Genomic DNA, 23,631 nt, shown 5'->3' with positions numbered 1-23,631 from the left:
TGGACAAAATGTCTTGGCTAGACAGAGTGTAGGATCATCACCTTTCGAGAAATTTATCTGTTTGGAGTTATTTTCCAAGAGGAATTGGACTTGAGAGTTATTTTCCAAGAGCAATTGGGTAGATTTTGTTCAAATTGGGGTGATTATAAGGGTCTTGCTGTGGAAACAAAGCGCATCCAGATTGCCAGGACAACTGTATTTTCTGTGGGGAGTAGAAAGGCTATTTATTTACTTATTCATCTATCTACTACCTATCTAGCCTGGAGGTGCTTATGATTTTGTCTTTTTTATTTGGATTAATTCCTGAGGCAATGATTTAAGTGGAAAAATTATTGCAGAAGACAAAATAACATTATATTTATTCCCTCCCTCTTATATGCCCCTCTCCCCTCCCAGCTCACTTGAGTTTTTCTCTTTTCTGCTTCAACATCACTGCTCTGAAAGGCAGTGTCATGATAACGCTGAAGTTGCAGATCCATCATGGGAGGAAAAAGGGTAGGGTTCCTTGGAGGAGTCTGAATAGCCCCAGGGATTGTGGGCAAAATTGTACATGTGCACCTGCTTGCATATATTTTAGGAGAGAGGATTTTCAAAGGGGTCATAGTTCTCAGAGTTGAGATCCTGTAGAGAGAAGCTGCTTTGGGCAGGAGGGGGTCCAGATGGTCAGGATATTTCCCCATTTCTACCACCGGCACCTGCCTTTCCTCTGCTCTACTCTTCCATTTCCATCATCTTCCCTTTATCCCCCTCTCACTTCTGAACCTCTTCCCTTGCATTTCACTTGGCCCCATATGTATCTCAGGGCTGGAGATGCTCGTGGACCTGGGTCTGCAGGAGACCTGGGATCTGCATGTTCATAAAGACATACAGGATTGATTGACAGCCTTTTCCAGTCTACCTGGATGCTTGCTACCTGTGGCAATGTTGCTGTAAGTCCTCTGGCAGCTGGGGATGGGACTTTTGTTTCAGTAGCCTGCCTCATCGCGACAAGCACGCCCACAGCTAAGAGGACAAACCTGTTTGTGAAGAGGTGGCAGCAACCCTGAAGCTGGAGGCTGGCCTAGGGCTTGCCTTCTTGCAAGCTGTCAGAAGCATGTCTATTCACTGGTGAGGGAAGATCCTGAGTAAATGCGGTTTCTGAGGCCAGTCAGCTTCCCAGGTTCCAGGGCTTCAAGCTGAGGAATATCATAAGACTATAAGCAGGCGTTCATTCTAACAGGAATTCCTTATTTGCAGGCCAAATCCAAAATATTTTCCCCTTAGGTTGTCTCACTGAAGCTTTGCAACTCAACTGGCCAGAGTAAGCAGATAACGTGATTTTTATTCTCCGTATTAGGAAACGAGGCAGAGGTACACTTGAATGGCGGTGTGGATTTTGGAGTCTTCATTTTTCCAATTCAATTCCTGGGCTGTAGTTTTTGGCCAAGTTGCTCGCCCTCTGTAGGCCTAGCTTTTCTTGTCTGCAAAACGAAGATATCTGTGTGCCAGTGCAGTTGTGTAAATTATGTGATATGATTTTACAATGTGCCTGGCATAAAGGATCCGTGCAAAAAGGTCAGGAAACTCATGCCTAGTTTTTTCTAAGGATACCCAGTGAATCTCATGGTGGAGACAGAGTCAGAATCTCCAAAGTCCTGATCTTTGATAAAGAAAGGCTACCATGATGTGCTATTTGGATCAATCCCAAAGATGGTGAAGATTACAAAGAATTAGACTGAGAACACCCTTTCTCTCTGTACAGATGTGTTCCCTTAGTTGAAGGAGGTAATAAGAGAATATGAAATGCTTATAATGGAATGTCAATTTACCATTGATGCTGAGTTGAGGGGGCAGCATAGCAAGTAAAAAAGAGCAACTACTTGAAAAGAGTCAAGAGCCAGGATGTGAATTCCTATTCTGTATAATGCCAGCTAGGCTTGAATCCCATCTGACTTCCTGCCAGCTGGGAGACCTCATTACCTCTCCTTCCTCATCTGTAAAATAGAGCTGAGATCCACTCTGTCACTTTCTGGGTCTTACAGGGGCATCATGCAAGATACTCAGTATGTTAGGATGTTTGATGGATTGAGTTGAACTTGCTTGAGTTGAAGAGGCCCTTGATCTTAGATATCCTTAAGCCTCAGTAAGGGGGGGGACTTTATGGTCTGTTGCTGTTGTTCAGACACTAAGTCATGTATGACCCTTTGCAACCCCATGGACTATAGCCTGCCAGTCTCCTCTGTCCATGGGATTCCACAAGCAATACTGGATTTCTTTCTCCAGGGGATCTTCCTGACCCAGAGATGGAACCCATGTCTCCTGCACTGGCAGGCAGATTCTTTACCATTGAATCACCAGGGAAGCAACTGCAGCTTAGTATCAGGCTATTTGCTACCACCAGGTCCTTGGGGTGGACATTCACCAGGCTAATAACAAATAGAGAGTTGGCGGCAGCCACTCCTTCACTGGAGCTAGCCCCACCTAGAAGCCAGGGAGTCAAATTCTTGTGTGGGATGATGTGAGGGCCCCTGGGAATGATCTCTCATTCACAAAGATGACTTCCTGTGAACACTGCTTGGATGTTATCCATGTGACTCTGTGTTATATTGGAAATAGCACTGGTCTAGGAGATGGAAGGCCAGCTTCACATTCAGATTTCCTGCTTTTTCCTCTTTGTTCTTCCTTTCTTCCCTCCTTTCCTTTTTTTCCTTTTCTTCTTCCTCATCATTCTGACAACATTCATTACCAAAAGCAGTAGCCTCTTTTTGGTCATCTTCCTCTTTGAAATATTTGTAATGTTTGACAGCATTTTTCTCCCTGGAATCCTCTCTCTCCTTTGTATTTGCTAAATCACATGGCTCTTACTTATTAAAATCCTGATGATTGGGGTTTTCTTCCTTTTTCTTTTACATCTTCTCCAAAACCAGAGTCTGCTTTACCACCTTCTTGTAGTTCATTCACATTTATGCCCTAATTCAGTGGATCGTTCATCCGTACAACTCATGTATTGAATACCCATTCAGCGGCCGCCACATGGAGGGATGCATTAGGGAAAATCAGTCACGTGGTGTCTTGACTCATGTGTCTTATGGTCTGCTGCTACTGCTAAGTCACTTCAGTCGTGTCCGACTCTGTGTGACCCCATAGACGGCAGCCCACCAGGCTCCTCCGTCCCTGGGATTTTCCAGGCAAGAACACTGGAGTGGGTTGCCATTTCCTTCTCCAATGCATGAAAGTGAAAAGTGAAAGTGAAGTCACTCAGTCGTGTCTGACTCTTAGCGACCCCATGGACTGCAGCCTACCAGGCTCCTCCGTCCATGAGATTTTCCAGGCAAGAGTACTGGAGTGGGGTGCCATTGCCTTCTCTGGTCTTATGGTCTAGGAGGTTGCTGTTCGGCTATGTCTGTGTAGGGATAGGGGAGTGGGTGTGTGCCAGGCACACCAAGGATCTACACTGAGGCCATTCTTGGGCATGGTGGGGAGAGGGGAGCAGGGGTTGAGGAGGGGCTCCTGTGAGGGGACAGACATTATACTGAAGAGGCTTTAGATGCATTCTGTTTGAGCCAATGTAGGTTGACCACACTCCAGGGGCAAGTAGCTCGTAATCAGATCTCACTACAATGTGGAATTCAGTATTTGGGAACATAGTGAACATCCCCATCAGTAAGTAAGTTAATAAGATAAGTGACATCTTAAAATGGCTGTTGGGGAGGATAGCTCCAGTTTAGATTGGTGATTGGAATACACGCCCTTTTCTTTGTTCATCATTTCACTGGCATCTATTACTCATTCCATCCATTAATTCATTTTAACACCTTTTCAATCTTTACTTCCTGCTAGATGCCTTTTATTCACCTGGTTTCATTCTCCTTTTGATATGTGGATGGAGGGATCACATGCTTTGTCTGGCCTGTCAGTGATAAGTGAGCCCTGCCTCCACCATGCTTCCGTTTGGTCCAGGAGAAGGTAACTGGCTTGGCACCATCATCTGCATTTGGTTCACCTATTCTTGCCAAGACCTTCACAGAGAGTGTTCCTTCTTCAGAAAGAAAATGGAAGCTCCTTAAAGGAGAAACCTAGTGCCCTCAAAGGCGTTCATCCTTCAGGAGGTGGGCACATCAGCCCTGTTGGGGTCAGTTCGGTGAAGGCTTCTCTGCTGGGCTGGATGCCATGGCCTCAGAAAAGACATCCAGGAACCTCGGAAGAGGGGGGAGTGAACACCCTTCTATTTTGGGCCTCGGAAGCCAAGGATTTATTGCTCTCCCCGAGACAGGCTGAAGGCAGAAGTCTGGGGCAAGCCTGGGTGCCTTGCTGGCTACACCCTGGGGCTGGGGAGCATCTGGTGGAGGGGGGGTGGTCAGATGGCATTCAACCTGCACCTTGAACTGCTATAAATCTTCCTGGCCAGGAAGCAGGCTCCAGCCAGGCCTGTGGGGGGCGGGGTGGTGGTGGTGGTGATACTTTTTGCTCAGGAGCACCCCTGAGCCAGCCGCCCCTCAGCATCCGGGCTGAGCAGTTGACCCCGACTTAATGAGACTACAACGTGGGTGTCCAGGGCCAACTCTCCCGTGGGCTGCTTCCCTTGGAGCCAAATCAATATTTATTAATGATCTGCCCCCCTCAACCCACCCCCAGATGCCTCTGGCTTCACAGAGGCCCTCTGTTGCACCAGCCTGCCGGAGCCATTCATTAACTGCTGAGCCCCGCCACCCGTGAGGCTGTGGAGGGGCTCACAGAGGCCAGCCCACCGCGGAGGTATTTGCAAAGGTCATTAATGAGCTAATCTGATTTCACTTTTCCAAACAGAAGCCTGGGTCGCTGGGGTCAGTCTCTATTCCCAGCTTTGTGAGTGAGTCTGGTTGGGAGGGGAGAGGCCTGTGACCGTCACTGAAGAAGAGAAAGGGAATAGGAAGGGGTCTTGGAAGAACCTAGAACTTGCATGTTAAAAAGCTACCACTTCTTTTCTCCACACCCTCTCCAGCATTTATTGCTTGTAGACTTTTGGATAGCAGCCATTCTGACTGGTGTGAAATGATACCTCATTGTGGTTTTGATTTGCATTTCTCTAATAATGAGTGATGTTGAGCATCTTTTCATGTGTTTGTTAGCCATCTGTATGTCTTCTTTGGAGAAATGTCTGTTTAGTTCTTTGGCCCATTTTTTGATTGGGTCATTTATTTTTCGGGAATTCAGCTGCAGAAGTTGCTTGTATATTTTTGAGATTAATTGTTTGTCTGTTGCTTCATTTGCTATTATTTTCTCCCATTCTGAAGGCTGTCTTTTCACCTTGTTTATAGTTTCCTTTGTTGTGCAAAAGCTTTTAATTTTAATTAGGTCCCATTTGTTTATTTTTGCTTTTATTTCCAATATTCTGGGAGGTGGGTCATGGAGGATCCTGCTGTGATTTATGTCGGAGAGTGTTTTGCCTATGTTTTCCTCTAGGAGTTTTATTGTTTCTGGTCTTACGTTTAGATCTTTAATCCATTTTGAGTTTATTTTTGTGTACGGTGTTAGGAAGTGTTCTAGTTTCATTCTTTTACAAGTGGTTGACCAGTTTTCCCAGCACCACTTGTTAAAGAGGTTGTCTTTTCTCCATTGTATATTCTTGCCTCCTTTGTCGAAGATAAGGTGTCCATATGTGCGTGGGTTTATCTCTGGGCTTTCTATTTTGTTCCATTGATCTATATTTCTATCTTTGTGCCAGTACCATACTGTCTTGATGACTGTGGCTTTGTAGTAGAGTCTGAAGTCAGGCAGGTTGATTCCTCCAGTTCCATTCTTCTTCCTCAAGATTGCTTTGGCTATTCGAGGTTTCTTATATTTCCATACAAATTGTGAGATGATTTGTTCTAGTTCTGTGAAAAATACCATTGGTAGCTTGATAGGGATTGCATTGAATCTGTAGATTGCTTTGGGTAGAATACTCATTTTCACTATATTAATTCTTCCAATCCATGAACACGGTACAGCCACTATGGAGAACAGTGTGGAGATTCCTTAAAAAACTGGGAATAGAACTGCCATATGACCCAGCAATCCCACTGCTGGGCATATACACCGAGGAAACCAGAATTGAAAGAGACGCGTGTACCCCAATGTTCATCGCAGCACTGTTTACAATAGCCAGGACATGGAAGCAACCTAGATGTCCATCAGCAGATGAATGGATAAGGAAGCTGTGGTACATATACACAATGGAATATTACTCAGCCATTAAAAAAAATACATTTGAATCGGTTCTACTGAGATGGATGAAACTGGAGCCCATTATACAGAGTGAAGTAAGCCAGAAAGAAAAACAACAATACAGTATACTAATGCATATATATGGAATCTGAAAGATGGTAACGATAACCCTATATGCGGGACAGAATGAGAGACACAGATGCATGGAACAATTTTATGGACTCTGAGGGAGAAGGTGAGGGTGGGACGTTCTGGGAGAATGGCATTGAGACATGTGTATTGTCATATGTGAAACAGAGCACCATTCCATGTTCGATGCATGTGACAAGGGCTCGGGGCCGGGGCAGTGGGATGATCCAGAGGGATGGGAGGGGGAGGGAGGTGGGTGGGGGGTTCGGGAAGGGGAACACATGTAAACCCATGGCTGATTCTTGTCAATGTATGGCAAAAACTATTACAATATTGTAAAGTAATTAGCCCCCAACTAAAATAAATAAATTTATAAAAAAAAAAAAATAAAAAAAAAAAAAGCTACCACTTCTAAAGCCAGGACGCCTGATGGAAGGTGGGGAGGACCTGGGGCTGTCCTAGGGATTTTCTATCAGCCCCTCTAAATTCCTGTCTTAGTTTGTCATTGCCTCCCCCTCTCTAGATGGAGAACAGAAATCTAAAATCAAGGGTCCCCCACCCTCACTTCATTCTAAGCCAGCCCAGTGGTTCAGTGCACGAGGTGCCTCAGTTCTGATTCCAGCCCCGCCAGCTCTATAATCTTGAACAAGTCACCTCATCTCTCTGACCTTCAGTGTGCTCTGTTAATAACTCAAAAATGATCCTGTCTGCCCCCTTGGGCTTCCCTGGTAGCTCAGATGGTAAAGTATCTGCCTGCAATGCAGAAGACCTTGGTTCTACCTCTGGGTTGGGAAGATCCCCTGGAGTAGGAAATGGCAACCCACTCCAGTATTCTTGCATGGAGAATTTCATGGACAGAGGAGCCTGGCGGGCTACACTCCATGGGGTGGCAAAAAGCTGGACATGACTGAGTGACTAACACAAACACTTGGCCAGGATTATTCTGAGAATTAAAATAGACAATGGAAGTCAAGTGCTTAGCACAGCATTTGGTGGCTGGGAAGCTCTCAGAAAGTGTAACTTTAAAGGAAAAAAGCAGTTACTGTAACCATGGGACTGGGAAAATTGGAAAAACCCAGAAGTTGACAATGGGGACATGGGTAAGTGTTCTGTCCTGGCCAGCAGTGGCCTGCGGGACCTTACTTAACCAGACAAGTGTGTTCTGAGCCTTTTCTGAATGATGATGGGGCCCAGAAGCTACCAGAAGCCCCTGGACTTGGGTGAGGGCCCCACGGCCTCACAGTGCCACCTGGGTCTCTCTGATAGTCTCCATGACGGGGTCCTAGGGCTTGTTAAGCTGCTTCAACTTCTGTCTTCTCTTTGCCAAGACTTAACACCTGGGGGATTCCCTGGTGGCTCAGGTGGTAAAGAGTCCGCCTGCAATGTGGGAGACCTGGGTTCTATCCCTGAATCAGGAAGATCCCCTGGAGAAGGAAATGGCAACCCACTCCAGTATTCTTGCCTGGAAAATCCCTTGGATGGAAGAGCCTGGCAGGCTACAGTCCATCAGGTCGCAGAGTCGGACACGACTGAGCAACTTCACTTTGCTAAGACTTGAATCCTTTGAGTCTTTGCAACCCTCTCAAGTTGTCTGATTTTTTTTTCCCACCAAGAGGCCTGAACCAAGCCATGTGGCCCAAGTACAGAGTGTGTTCCTTTTGGAGGAGAAAAAAAGAGAAAAGGAGAGAAGAGTAATATTCCATTGCGTATATGTACCACAGCTTCCTTATCCATTCATCTGCTGATGGACATCTAGGTTGCTTCCATGTCCTGGCTATTGTAAACAGTGCTGCGATGAACATTGGGGTACACGCGTCTCTTTCAATTCTGGTTTCCTCGGTGTATATGCCCAGCAGTGGGATTGCTGGGTCATATGGCAGTTCTATTCCCAGTTTTTTAAGGAATCTCCACACTGTTCTCCATAGTGGCTGTACTAGTTTGCATTCCCACCAACAGTGTAAGAGGGTTCCCTTTTCTCCACACCCTCTCCAGCATTTATTGCTTGTAGACTTTTGGATAGCAGCCATTCTGACTGGTGTGAAATGATACCTCATTGTGGTTTTGATTTGCATTTCTCTAATAATGTACATATACGCAATGGAATATTACTCAGCCATTAAAAAAAATACATTTGAACCGGTTCTACTGAGATGGATGAAACTGGAGCCCATTATACAGAGTGAAGTAAGCCAGAAAGAAAAACAATACAGTATACTAATGCATATATATGGAATCTGAAAGATGGTAACGATAACCCTATATGCGGGACAGAATGAGAGACACAGATGCATGGAACAATTTTATGGACTCTGAGGGAGAAGGTGAGGGTGGGACGTTCTGGGAGAATGGCATTGAGACATGTGTATTGTCATATGTGAAACAGAGCACCATTCCATGTTCGATGCATGTGACAAGGGCTCGGGGCCGGGGCAGTGGGATGATCCAGAGGGATGGGAGGGGGAGGGAGGTGGGTGGGGGGTTCGGGAAGGGGAACACATGTAAACCCATGGCTGATTCTTGTCAATGTATGGCAAAAACTATTACAATATTGTAAAGTAATTAGCCCCCAAGTAAAATAAATAAATTTATAAAAAAAAAATAAAATAAAATAAAATAAAACTCAAAAAAAAAAAAAAAAAAAGAATTGAGCCATATAATAAAAAAAAAAAAAAAAAAAAAGGAGAGAAGAGGAAACGAAGAGAAAGCAGCCAAAGCTGAAAGTAAGCTGGTTCTGCTGCCCTCTGGCGGTCAGCTGGAACCTGACCAGCACGCCCAGCCCTGAACCTGGGCAGGGACAGAGAAGCTTGTCTCTGGAGCAGAGCCTTGTTTCTTTGGGAAACAGTAGGCTCAGGCACGTGGGGAGCTGAAGAAACACAGTAACTGTGCTTCTGAGGACAAATGAGGCTGACACATCGATTGACTGGAAGTGTATTTTCATGTGTCCCCTAGCCAGCATTAGCCCTCCACGTAGGCATATGAAGCCCTGAAAGGATCCCAGCAGCTGTGAATCCAACAGCCCACATTTTATGCAGGGGGAAACCGAGCCCAAGATCAGAAAGCCTGTCAACATCAGAGCAGAGCCTGACTGAGAAGGTGCTTCTGACTCCAGTCTCCCTTCTTTCCTCCTGTTCCCTCCCCTCCTCCTCGCCCTTCTCCCCTTCATTCCTCTCCTCCTCCTTTTTTTCCTTCCTCATCACCATTGAACTTTTCCCATCCTAGTGGTTAACACCAATGGAACACTTACTGTGGCCAGTCGCTCTGTTAAAATGTGTCCCATTTCCTACAGCATTTAACACAAGTGTATGCGTGCTCAGTCGTGTCCGACTCTGAGACCCTAAGGACTGTGACCCACCAGGCTTCTCTGTCCATGGGATTTCCCAGACAGGAATACTGGAGTGGGTGACCATTGCCTCCTCCAGGGGATCTTTCTGACCCAGGGATTGAATCTGCGGCTCCTGCATTGGCAGGCAGATTCTTTACCACTGAGCCACCTGTGAAGCCCCTTAACATATGTAATGATGCAATAATATGGAAAGACAGTTTTAATCCATTTTGTGGTTAAAGAAGCTAAGGCTCTGAGAGATAAAATGCTTGCTCAGTTACACAACAGAGTAAGTGGATGGATTCCTAGCCTCGCTGGAAGACTTTCTGCTCTGCTCCCTGTATTATATTACGGGCAGAGTAAAAACAACAGCAAAGTCCCCAGAGTTTGTAGCTGAACAGTCCTAGTACTGACATTCCCCTTCTATCGTGCTTTGCTTTACCATGCTTTACAGGTACTGTATTTTTTACAAATAGCAGGTTTGTGGCAGCCCTGGAAGGAGCAAGTCTATAGGTTTCATTTTTCCAACAGTGTTTGCTCACTTCTTGTCTCTGTATCCTACACTGGTAATTCTCACAATATTTCAGCATTTCTCATAATTGTATTTGTCACGGTGATCTGAGATCAGTGATGTTACTACTATGACTTGCTGAAGGCTCAGATGATACTTAGCATTTTTAGCAAATAAATATTTTTTGATTAAGATATATACATTGCTTTTTTCAGGTGTAACACCATCGCACACTTCATAGACTACAGAATAACATAAAAACACAACTTTTATATGTCCTGAGAAGCCTCAGAATTAATGTGACTCACTTTACTGTGATATTCTCTTTATTGTGGTGATCTGGAACCAAAGCCCCAGTATTCCCAACGTGCATAAGTGCTCAGTCACTGCAGTTGTGTCCGACTCTTCGCAAACCTACGGCCTGTAGCCTGCCAGGCTCTTCTGCCCATGGGATTCTCCAGGCAAGAATACAGGAGTAGGTTGCCATGCCCTCCTCCAGGGGATCTTCCTGACCCAGCGATCGAACTCGCATCTCTTGCATCTCCTGCATTGCAGATGGATTCTTTACCACTCAGCTATCAGGGAATCCCTATTTCCAACATGAGTCTATATTTATTATGTGCCAGACTCTGTTCTCAACAGATCACACATATTAACTCTGTTAAACTTATGTGTTCCTATAAAGTGGTACTTTATTATCCCCACTTTACCGGTAGGAAGACTAAAGCAGGGTTAATTATTTGTCCTGGGTGCCCCAGAGACAACATTCAAGCCTAGGTTGTCTGGCTGTGTAATCAAGGCATTAACCATTGTCTTTCCCTGAGAAATGGGGGCCCTGATATGGGCTGGGGACCAACTGTGGCTATTCCAGTCCCCTTGAGCCATGGCAAGGTCGTGTCACGTCTCTCCAACCTTTGCCCTGGGGTCTGGAACCGTGAGATGTTATATAAAATAGTATCCTCTTCCTTTTCTATTTTCTGGCACTGCTTTTGTCTTCTTCAGGGACTTCCTGGCATTGTTATATATTTAAATTTATTTATAGCTTATTCCTTGTCACTCTCTCTCGGATGTAAGCACCACAGGAGTGAAGAATCCACTGTATTTGCTCCTCAACGTCCAGAGCCTGGTAGTTTAAGTGCTCAGTACATAGTCCTGAAAACTCCTTTGGCAGGAGTAAGGGTGCCCCAAGTCAGAAGATGGTGCAGTGAGGAAAGGCTGGCTTGCCGTATCTCCAAGGGCAGCTGTTATTGCCAGAATTATGGATAAATTTCTGGCAAAATAGCGTCTGTGATTGAGCGGGGACAGGCAGCCTTGGAAGGGAAGTGCCAGGGCAGCAACACACGAGGGAAACAGGATGGGTCTTAGAGGGGGTCCTGAGTCCTGGCTGACTACAATAGGATGTCCTTCCTCACGCCCTCCCAGACCCAGGGAGGGAACAGACCCCACTTTCAGTGCGGACAACAGAGATCCATCATGCAAGGCCCCGGATTCAAGGAGAAAGAAAAGCTTGGAGAGAATTCAAGTGACAAAGTGGGAAGTCAGATCTCATCTTCAGTGAGCTGAATGCGGGGCCGAGTGATCCCAGGCTCCAAAGTCTAGCATCTGGACAGCGGAGGTCTGTGCAGGGTCTTATCCTCCCTGCCCCTCAATTTCCTCTTCTGAAAATGGGGGTGATAATAACACCAACCTCACGGGGCTAGTATGAGAATTGGGTGAGGAAGGGTATGTAGTGTTTAGGACAGCGCCTGGCACGGAACAAGAGCTCTATGAGTCTTAGCTGGAATTACTACCACAACGTCTGTTTCTGTCATTACTATTGTAGGGAGCCCACCTTGAGAAGTGGGCTGGGCTTAGGGGCATGCAAACCTCCAGGTGGAAAACTGTAAAGAAAATCAGGCAGTCAGGCTGCAGAGCCAGCCCCTCTGCCCCACCACTGTGCTCCCCACCCCAGCACCTGGCAGCATGGATTTTGTGGTCCAGACCTGAGATGACAGCATCATCCAGGCCCACGATTGAATCCCGAATCCACTGTTTCCTAGCAGTGTGTGTATTTGGGTTTATCACTTAACCTCTCCGTATACTGGTTTTCTCATTTTCAATATGGGGAGACCAGTAGTACTACCAGGCTTCCCTTGTGGCTCAGAGGGTAAAGAATCCACCTGCAATGCAGGGCTTGATCCCTGGGTCAGGAAGATCCCTTGGAGAAGGGAATGGCGACCCACTCCAGTATTCTTGCCTGGAGAATTCCATGGACAGGGGAGCCCGGTGGCCTACAGTCCATGGGGTCTCAAAGAATTGGACACAACTGAACAATTCACACACACACAATCAGTTCAGTCCGTTCAGTTGCTCAGTCATGTCTGACTCTTTGCAACCCCATGGACTGCAGCACACCAGGCCTCCCTGTCCATCACCAACTCCCAGAGCTTACTCAAATTCATGTCCATTGAGTCAGTGATGCCATCCAACCATCTCATCCTCTGTCGTCCCCTTCTCCTCCCACCTTCAATCTTTCCCAGCATCAGAGTCTTTTCCAATGAGTCAGTTCTTTGCATCAGGTGGCCAAAATATTGGAGTTTCAGCTTCAGCATCAGTCTTTTCAATGAACACATAGGACTGATCTCCTTTAGGATGGACTGGTTGGATCTCCTTGCAGTCCAAGGGACTGTCAAGAGTCTTCTCCAACACCACAGTTCAAAAGCATCAATTCTTCTGCTCAGCTTTCTTTATAGTCCAACTCTCACATCCATACATGACTACTGGAAAAACCATAGCCTTGACTAGATGGACCTTTGTTGACAAAGTAATGTCTCTGCTTTTTAATGTGCTGTCTAGGTTGGTCATAACTTTTCTTCCAAGGAGTAAGCGTCTTTTAATTTCATGACTGCAATCACCATCTGCAGTGATTTTGGAGCCCCCAAAATTAAAGTCTGTCACTGTTTCCATTATTTCCCCATCTATTTGCCATGAAGTGATGGGACTGGATGACAGGATCTTGGTTTTCTGAATGTTGAATTTTAAGCCAACTTTTTCACTCTCCTCTCTCACGTTCATCAAGAGGCTCTTTAGTTTCTCTTCACTTTCTGCCATAAGGGTAGTGTCATCTACATATATGAGGTTATTGATATTTCTCCCGGCAATCTTGATTCCAGCTTGCACTTCATCCAGTCCAGTATTTCTCATGATGTACTCTGCATATAAGTTAAATAAGCAGGGTGATAATATACAGCCTTGACGTACTCCTTTCCCGATTTGGAACCAGTCTGTTTTTCTATGTCCAGTTCTAACTGTTGCTTCTTGACCAGAATACAGATTTCTCAAGAGGCAGGTCGGGTGGTCTGATATTCCCATCTCTTGAAGAATTTTCCACAGTTTGTTGTGATCCACACAGGGCTTTGGCATAGTCAATAAAGCAGAGTAGATATTTTTTCTGGAACTCTCTTGCTTTTTTGATGATCCAACTCATCGAATAGTACCCACCAATAGTACCCACACATACAATACTACCCACACCAATAGTACACACACACAGTAGTACCCACCAATAGTACAAATACTAAGTAAAGTATTTGGAATTATACTCAGTGTTAGTTAGTTTCTATTATTAACAGAGGAGGAAGAAAGATTAGCATCTCAGATCTATGGAAAGGAGGCTGTTAAGTGGACCTTTATTACTTGTGTTCACATAATCATCTTGTTTTGATGGAATGCAGCTGTTTCCTGTCTGATGCTCTAATGTGTAGACCATGGGTGACAGTTCCCCAGTATGACCACTAGATGGCACACATGTTCTTTCCTGCCTGACTTGAGCAAAGCCAGACAGAAATAACATGCAAGCAGTGGAAAGCTCCCTTTTATGATCCTGACGTTGGGCTGCATCCTTTGCCTACATTCTCATTTACTCCTCACAGCAGTCCCCAGATTAAAGGACATATTTCACCAAAAATGCTAAGCACAATTCCTGGCATACGACAAAACCTCAAAATACGTTTACGATGCTTCCTACTGTTGTTGCTGATATTTCTACAGAGTTGGGACTGAGACACAGAGAGGGTGAGTAGGCAGCTGGAGCCTGGGTTCTAAAAGGTAGACCCAACTGGCTGCAAGTTTAGCATCTTTTCCCCTAAAATTTCCTCCCTGCGTTCCCTCTCTGCACATAGAACTACAGTGTAGTCTGGTTCCTAACTTCTTGGAACTTGCAGTCCAAAATGTCCTCATCTCTGTTAATTCCTGGGACAGTTCCACTCTCAGTGTGCCTTCTTTCTTGAAGGCCACAGAGATCTGGGTGCTACCACCTGCTCTGCAGGACCCAGTCACTGTGGGTCACACCATTCAGACCCCACCTTCTCTCCCACTGTACTGCTACTGCTTCAGGACAAGCCCGTGGGTTGTTAGGTACTGCACAGCATCATCAAATCCCAAACTACTGGATGGTGTTTATTCCATGTCACCATGGCTTTGACATCAAAAGATTTTGCAAGGTTTCCTGGAGGCCCTTGGGAGGGAGATACATGAAAGGAAGATGGGTTGCAAGAGGAGGGTTCTTGGGCTTACTGGTGCTTACAACAGAACAGGCTTCCCAGGTGGCGCTGAAAGAAAGTGAAAGTGAAAGCTGCTCAGTGGTGTCCGACTCTTTGTGACCCCATGGACTGTACAGTCCATGGAATTCTCCAGGCCAGAATACTGGAATGGGTAGCCTTCCCTTCTCTAGGGGATCTTCCCAACCCAGGGATCGAACCCAGTTCTCCTGCAGTGCAGGAGGATTCTTTACCAGCTAAGCCACAAGGGTAGCCCAAGAATACTGGAGTGGGTAGCCTATCCCTTCTTCAGGGGGTCTTCCTGCCCAGGAATTGAACTGGGGTCTCCTGCATTGCAGGTGATTCTTTACCAACTGAGCTATCAGGGAAGCCTAGTGGTAAAGAACCCACCTGCCAGTGCAGGAGACATAAGAGATGTGGTTTCAATCCCTGGGTTGAGAAGATCCCCTGGAGGAGGGCATGGCAACCTACTCCAGTATTCTTGCCTGGAGAATCCCTTGGACAAAGGAGCTTGGTGGGCTAAAGTCCATAGGGTAGCAAAGAGTCAGACATGACTGAAGCGACTTAGCATGCATAGAATGCAATTCCAGAATATATCTGGAACATATATCACATGAAATATTTTGCTGCTAAAGTAAACCAGCAAACACCACTCCACTGTGCCATGATAGTGGACAAGAGATGAATTTTGAGATCATTCAGAGAAAATCTCCAGGAAATGGAATAGGTGAGGGAACATGTTTTAAGTGAAATAAGCGAGACAGAAAAAAACAAAACCATACTGAATGGTATCACTTATATGTGGAATCTTCAAAAAGAAAAAAAAAAAGTAAATTCATAGAAACATAAAGTAGATAACTGGATACCAGGGGCTTAATGGTGGAGAAATAGGGAGAGGCTGGTAAAAGGGTACAAACTTTTCAGCTATAAGATGAATGAGGTCTGAGACTTCCCCAGCGGTTAGTGGTTAAGAGTCTGTGCTTCCAATGCAGGGGGCACAGGTTCAATCCCTGGTGATGAAACTAAGATCCCACATGCCGTGTGGAATGGTCCCCCAAAACAGATGGATCAGGTCTGAGGATCTAATGTAAAACATGGTGACTGTAGTCAATAACACTGTACTGTACTGTTGAAATTTGCAAAGAGAACAAAACCCTCAAAAGATAAGTATGTGTGGTGATGGATGTGTTAATTACAGATGGGGGGAATCCTCTCACAAGGTCTATGTCTACCAAACCATCATGATATACGCTTAAGCTATCGTCAGGTTTTGTTACTGGCTTATTCAACTTCAGTGTTGAATAAACCAATAAATATATATACTTTGTTTCCAAAGAAAATGAGATTTGACTTTTGAATAGGAATTTGGGGGTTATCTGAGACCCCACTTGCCAGCACCATGGGCTTGCCTCATTGGAGCTGATCCCCTGCTTCTGATCTTGGTGAGAACTTTGGCCATGTTACACCAATCTGCTAATCAGGCCTTTGCCCTTTCTGTGTTGCAGTGCCCTGGTTTCCAAGAACCATTCAGGAACTCGACAACTTTGCCAATCAGATTCTCAGCTATGGAGCTGAACTGGATGCAGATCACCCGGTGAGCCCGTGGCCCCGCTCATGAGATTCCCTCAGTTCCTCCCTCCACCTTCCCACCCCCTTTGGAGCAGTGTGTCTTTATTTGCTTGTACGACAAACATTTATTGAGTGTCTACTTAGACATCGTCATTATCATGGTTATCTTTGAAGCAAATGCAGATCACCATCCAGAAACTATTATTTATTTATCATAGATGTATGTAAGGCATGTGTATTCACACATGCATAAAAACACACACGCACATGTGTAAATCACCTTTATTTCTGACTTGGTCCTATCACAGAGGTTTAAATCAAGTGCTTGGGCAACACTAAACTACTAACAACTCCACCAGGTACAGTGGGGCAGTGGGGAGTGACCTGGAACTGGATTTCAAAGCCTGAGAACAAGATGCTCGTCATATAAGGAACCAAGAGGCTCTATGAGCCAAGGGAATAGCATATGCAAAGGCTCAGAGTCCTGAAAGTATCTGGAATATTTGGACATGAATCTGAGCAAACTCCAGGAGATGGTAAACGACAGGGAAGCTTGGCGTGCTGAAGTCCATGGGGTGCAAAGAGTCGGAAACAACTCAGTTACTGAACAACAACAACATTTGGGGAATGGCTGGGCTGATGTGTTAGGTGTGAGGGTGAGAGTGTCAGGAGATGAAACTGGGTGGTGGGTTATGGTCCGATTTTAAAAGATCTGATATATCAGACAGAGCATTTGACTGTATCCTGTGTCCATTAGTATTTTTAAGTAGAGGACCAGAGTTGGAGTCTTATTCTCCTTTTTAGGGTGGAGGACTCTAGAAGGAGCAGCCTGGAGGTGAAAAATGCCACCATCGTGTTGACTGTTATCTACTCTCTGACCAGTCAAATGGTTCCTCAATCTTTAAATGACTTGGAGGCTGCTTTCATTGGCGATGGTTACTGTAACTCAGTTAGAGCCTCTGCATTTTATCAGGACTCTGTTTTCTCCTCCGTCTCAGCTCTGTGGTCTTTACAGCTGAGCAGGTTGTGTTCCCATTGTACAGACAGAGTCACTGAGGCACAACAAGAGTAAATGACTTGCCTAAGTCATCCTAAACTTTGGATCCTTCAGCTCTTTCATCTGTGCTCATAGTACCTGAGGAGAGAAGTCTAACCAGTGTCTGAAATTCAGGCCCTTTCACAGAGACAAAGAGCAAGTTGTTTGGGCAGGCTAGCCTTTTAAAATCTGAACAGTTGTTGCTTGTTCCAATTCAAATAGTACACCCCTTAGAGTGGACTCAAAAGTGCAGAAAAGCATGAGGAAGAATATGAAGATCATCCCTAATCTCAGTTATTTCTTTTTTCTCTTGGTTTTATTCTGCTTTTTTTTTAACATGGAGAAAGTGTTTTATAAGCAGAAGCAAAGGTGAATTTCTCCCAGCTCCTATACTTAAAAACAGAAGAAAAATCACCTATTATACTGTCCAAAATCATCAATATTTTATTCATTTATTTATTTAGACACACATGAGCACACATGGTGCTTCCTAGGTGGCGCAGTGGTAAAGAATCTGCCTGCCAGATGCAGGAGATGCAAGAGACTCGGGTGCGATCCCTGAGTTGGGACTATCCCCAGGAGTAGGAAATGACAACCCACTCCAGTATTCTTACCTGGGAAACCCCTTGGACAGAGGAGCCTGGCGGGCTACCGTCTGTGGGGTCACAAAGAGTCGGACAAGACTGAGCATGCAGGCACACAGCATGAATATACATATTTTAAGTCAGTGCCATCATGTACTAACCCGCCCCCAGCAGGAAGCTTGTAGGAGGTTTAAGTCTTTTAGGATAATTCAGCAGTGAATCCTCCTGCCTGTGCATCTTTATGTGAACTTCCCAGAGCTTCTTTGATTCTTATTTGTGAAATTATTTAAGGATAGAAACTGGATTTCGGGCTCCTCGTATCTATTACTTAAACACCTGCTCCCTGCAAAAGCTAGAGGTAAAGTTGCAGCATTTGAAATCTCGTCCCATCTTCCTGGGTAGAAAGCAGCTGAGTGGAGCCCAGGGAAGGGGGGCCACACAAGGAGATGCTCTACATGCCCCATGACATGACTGGGACAGCCCCACTTTGCTGCCTGCCCAGAGAGACGAGCATCTCCAAAGACTCCGTTTCTCAGAAATGCTGTCTGGCCACCCTGACCCCGTCCCTGGGATGTTTTCTCCTCTTCCCAAGCTCCCCGCCTCCCGCCCGGCCCCGTGTCCCTTCCTTTGGCCACGTGCTGGCTCCCTCGGAGCAGTGGGGGAAGAGGCCAGTCCCCAGATACGGCCTGTTCCCTCTCCTTGCCCTCGTGTCTCCTCAGAGGCAGTCGGGGCTGGTCTTAAAACTCCCTGGAATTCATTTTCTATACAGACCCAGCCCATGTCTTTGGCTCCCTGGCCTCTCCGTGTCATATTTTTTATCATAAAATGAGATTTATCAGGTACACGGTCCCCCTGACGAGGAGGCCAGGCTCTCTTTGTTCCTTTCTGTGACTTTTCATCAGATCTGGGGAACTCGTGGGCCAAGGACAGAGTAAACCCTCCAGGGTGCTTCCCTGCAGCCTCCAGGCCCTGCAGGGCCTGGCCTCGCTGCGAGGAGCGGCTCGGGTGTTCTTCCCGAAGGACCCTCTGTTCCTCCCGGTCCCCTGGTGTTCAGGCTGACCGCCTGTCCTTGGCAGTGTGTACTGACGCCTGACCCAGCATCTCACTTCAGGGCCTTCAAAACAGCCCCTTTGAGAAATGAGGCCAAGGAAGGCTTGTTCCCGAAATGCAGGGTAAAGGGCACCTGCCTTTCAGCGTCGGCTGGGCGGGAATGTGGAAGGGGCCAGCTCACCTGCCGTCTTCTCCCTGCTCTCTCCCGCCTCCCCCCCACTCCCCTTCCTTCCACAAACATTGATTAAGCAAACATCTACAGCTAATGTTTCTCCAGTGAGGAACGCGTGCCAGACACTGTGCTGAGTGCTTTACCCACATTTTCAAAATTTCAATGTTATAACCTCCCTGGGAGGATTGAATGTTTTCATTTTCAGAGGAGACAGCTCAGACGAGAGGGCTGTGTGGCCTCACATGTGTGTACACTGTGTCCCAGGCTGTGTAGAGGAAAGGGGGTGGAAATGATTAGTGAGACCTGATTCCTCCTGCCCTCCACAGGCCTTCGGTCATGGGGTAGAGCGGGTAGGGGTGTCGAGTCTTCCCAAACGGATGCCAGAGGGGGCGAGGATACAGCCTGGCAGGCGGAATTCAAATGGGTCTAGTCTTTGTTTTTTAGATCGTTAATTAATTTGGTCACTTTGGGTCTTGTGGGATCTAGTGCCCTGACCAGGGATTGAACTGGGGGGCCCCCTGCATTGGGAACACAGAGTCTTAGCCACTGGGTCACCCGGGAAATATCCCAAATGGGTCTGTTTGATCCCTGTTTCTAAAATGGACTCTCCTTTCTCTGACATCTCTCAGTCAGATAGTACATACTATCAGTTCTAAGGTCCCTATGGACTAGAATGGTTTGGGAGGACTTCTGGAAAGAGGGAGATCTGAGGTGAGCCCTTTAGTAACAAGGTCAATAGTTGTTGTTGTTCAGTTGCTAAGTCGTGTCTGACTCTTTGCAACCCCATGGACTGCAGCACACCAGGCTTCCTTGTCTTTCACTCTCTCTTGGAGTTTGCTCAGATTCATGTCCATTGAGTCCGTGATGCAATCCAACCACCTCATCCTCTGCTGCCCTCTTCTCCTTTTGCCTTCAATCTTTCCCAGCCTCAGGGTCTTTTCCAGTGAGTCGGCCCTTCCCATCAGGTGACCAAAGTATTGATCAATAGGGCCAAATGCTTATCAAACAACCCGCAAATCTCTATGAATTAACCCAGTAAAAGTTCATAGTGTAGGTCAAAAGGGAAATTTCCTCCCACAGTCCTGCAGAGATCAAGTCTCCTTCGATCTAGTGGTGGCACCCTCATCTGGGTCCTGGGAGCCATCTCCATTCTGCCGGGCATGGGAGAATTGCTCCTGGGAGGTTTTTATGGTCCAGGATGAAAGGTGACTCACATCCCTTCATTTCAGTTCCACTGCCTGCAGCTCAGTCACAGGGTTGCTACTCCCTGAAAAAGAGACCAGGAACAGTGGTTAAGCAATGCTGTCTGAAAGCAAGAGGGCTCAGATCTTGGGGACTACCAGCAGCCTCTGCCACACAGACTCTAACCCCAGAGATCCCTCTTCCAGTTTTCCTGGCATCTGTACCTGCTTCTGAACTGAAGATCTGCATGAGGGGAGGCTTTCTGGTGGGGAAAACATTAGCTAATACAACTGCTTTTCTTTTTCTTTTTATTTATTTATTTATTTATTTTAATAAATTTATTTATTTTAGTTGGGGGCTAATTACTTTACAATATTGTAGTGGTTTTTGCCATACATACAACTGCTTTTCTGTATCTCTTTCTACTTCTTGATTTAAATCTCTCAAATTGCTTTTCAGTCTTTCCAGAACATAGATGCTGAGTTTCCCTGCTCTCCCAAGAAGAGCCTTGCTCTTTCCTGAAAGCAGGACTATCTTTCCAATACTTCTCTTTCCTTTTTCCTTTGCCCATCCAACCTTCTCCACCCCAGGGTCCTGTCAAGGACTGTTCTAAGGATCAGTCAGAGAGTTGAGTCATCAAAGACTCCTTGTGCTTCTACTAAGCTGCTCTGTCAAAGCATAACTTTTAAAAAGTTAAAAACAACTGTCATACAGGTAGATAGTGAACATCTCTCAAAGATCTATGGACTCTGGAGTAAGGAAAACAATAACATGACAAGGACAATGCAAAGGAAGATAAAAGAGACGAAAACATATATGGTCATTGAAAAATGGGATGATGGAATGCTCATTGAAAAATGAGATTACAAAGATGGGTACACATGATTAATGTCCTATAAAACAATAAAGTCACAACCACGAGTGTTTTCTATTGGACAGAAGTCATTTGCAACTTGATCATAAAATAAATGTTTTGCAACTTACTAATCTTCTGTAAGGGCTTCCCCGGTGGCTCAGCGGTAAGTAGTCTGCCTGCAATTCCAGAGACGCAGGTTTGATCCCTGGGTCAGGAAGATCCCTTGGAGGAGGGCGTGGCAACCTCCTCTAACATTCTTGACTGCAGAATACCGTGGAAGAGAGGAACCTGGCAGGCTACATTCCACAGGGTCGCAAACAGTCAGACATGACTGAAGTGACTTAGCACGCACGCAGTCTTTCTATAAGTCAACCCAGCTGAAGCAAAATCATACTGTTCAACACCCCAAGTAAAAAACTTGCTGGGATTAAGGCGAGAGATTCCAGGTGGACTGCGGGTGACAACTTTGCATCCTGTAGACTTCTCTCACCATCTTCCCATCCACTATGCCTCTCTTCCGCCCCCCCACTCCTTCACCAACAATATATTTTCCTGTCAAAACATAGTTGGTTACATGCAGTGCAACCAAAATTGCTGCTATTAGCTTAATTGAGACAGAGTGATTATAAATAAATTATATGCAGTGCTACCGAAATTGCTGCTATTAGCCTAAATTGAGATGGGATGATTAGTCATCACCAACTGTAGCTTAATTCAGAGTGTCTTACACGTGGTCACAGAGCCCTGTGGCCACCTGGCAGCCCAGGGGATGCAAGGCCAAATGCCTGAGAGGTGGGCTCCAATGCTGCAGATCTCTTTTGCTGGTAACAGAACAAAAGTCTGTGCTGCCTGGTTGGCAGGGTTCCTTTGTACATTGATAATGAACTTCTTAGAAACTTGAAGTTGGAAAAGACCATAGTTAGGAAACTTCCCATATAGAAAATCTTTATAAAATTATAGTATGCATAATTATATAAATAACATATCAGTTCAGTTCAGTTCAGTCACTCAGTTGTGTCCGACTCTTTGCGACCCCATGAATTGCAGCACGCCAGGCCTCCCTGTCCATCACCAACTCCCGGAGCTTACCCAACCCATGACCATCAAGTCAGTGATGCCATCCAACCATCTCATCCTCTGTTGTCCCCTTCTCCTCCTGCCCCCAATCCTACCAAGCATTAGGGTCTTTTCCAGTGAGTCAACTCTTCGCATGAGGTGGCCAAAGTATTGGAGTTTCAGCTTCAACATCAATCCTTCCAATGAACACCCAGGACTGATCTCCTTTAGGATGGATTGATTGCATCTCCTTGCAGTCCAAGGGACTCTCAAGAGTCTTCTCCAACACCACAGTTCAAAAGCATCAATTCTGCAGCGCTCAGCTTTCTTCATCATCCAACTCTCACATCCATACGTGACCACTGGAAAAACCATAGCCTTGACTAGACGGACTTTTGTTGGCAAAGTAATGTGTCTGCTTTTAAATATGCTATCTAGGTTGGCCATAACCTTCCTTCCAAGGAGTAAGCATCTTTTAATTTCATGGCTGCAATCACCATCAGCAGTGATTTTGGAGCCCCAAAAAATAAAGTCTGACACTGTTTCCACGGTTTCCCCATCTATTTGCCATGAAGTGATGGGACCAGATGCCATGATCTTAGTTTTCTGAACGTTGAGCTTTAAGTCAACTTTTTCACTCTTCTTTCTCGCTTTCATCAAGAGGCTCTTTAGTTCCTCTTCACTTTCTGCCATAAGGGTGGTGTCATCTGCATATCTGAGGTTATTGATATTTCTCTCGGCAATCTTGATTCCAGCTTGTGTTTCTTCCAGCCCAGCGTTTCTCATGATGTACTCTGCGTGTAAGTTAAATAAGCAGGGTGACCATATACAGCCTTGACGTACTCCTTTTCCTATTTGGAACCAGTCTGTTGTTCCATGTCCAGTTCTAACTGTTGCTTTCTGACTTGCATACAGGTTTCTCAAGAGACAGGTCAGATGGTCTGGTATTCCCATCTCTTTCAGAATTTTCCACAGTTTATTGTGATCCACACAGTCAAAGGCTTTGGCATAGTCATTAAAGCAGAAATAGGTGTTTTTCTGGAACTCATATAATAGTATATAAAATATGCAATATAAAATATAATAATATTATATTTGGATGTGTTGATATACCTCACTGTATCAATCTTCTGTCCATTCCCATAATGATTTGAGATGGGTTTTTAATATTATTTTACTTTTTTTCTAATTATAAAAGGGGTAGAGATAAATTGGGCTTCCTCAATGGCACAGCAGTAAAGAATTCGCCTGCAGTGTAGGAGATGCTGGTTCAATCCCTGGGTCAGGAAGATTCCCTGGAGGAGCGCATGGCAACCCACTCCAGTATTCTTGCCTGGTGAATCCTGCGGACAGAGGAGCCTAGTACACTATAGCTCACATGGTTGCAAAGAGTTGGACACAACTGAAGTGACTGAGCATGCATGCCAAGATAAATTTTCAAGTTGGGATTAACATATGTTG

At 45.6% G+C, this 23,631-nt stretch overlaps 1 protein-coding gene across 1 annotated transcript in view; it reads left to right on the top strand.

Annotated features, from left to right (window-relative positions):
• Positions 1-23,631, top strand: part of PAH (phenylalanine hydroxylase) — an 84,146-nt gene that overhangs the window by 27,360 nt on the left and 33,155 nt on the right. Inside the window, exon 4 of the mRNA XM_081595576.1 lies at positions 16,171-16,259. Coding sequence (XP_081451702.1) covers positions 16,171-16,259 — 89 coding nt within the window. The remainder of the gene's footprint in view (positions 1-16,170; positions 16,260-23,631) is intronic.

The sequence above is a fragment of the Giraffa tippelskirchi genome, chromosome 4 (genome assembly GCF_054371585.1).
Source record: "Giraffa tippelskirchi isolate mGirTip1 chromosome 4, T2T-mGirTip1v1.2.pri, whole genome shotgun sequence".
Taxonomy (NCBI): Eukaryota; Metazoa; Chordata; class Mammalia; order Artiodactyla; family Giraffidae; genus Giraffa; species Giraffa tippelskirchi.
The sequence above is the reverse complement of the archived record's forward strand: the minus strand, read 5'-3'. Positions and strand labels throughout refer to the sequence as shown.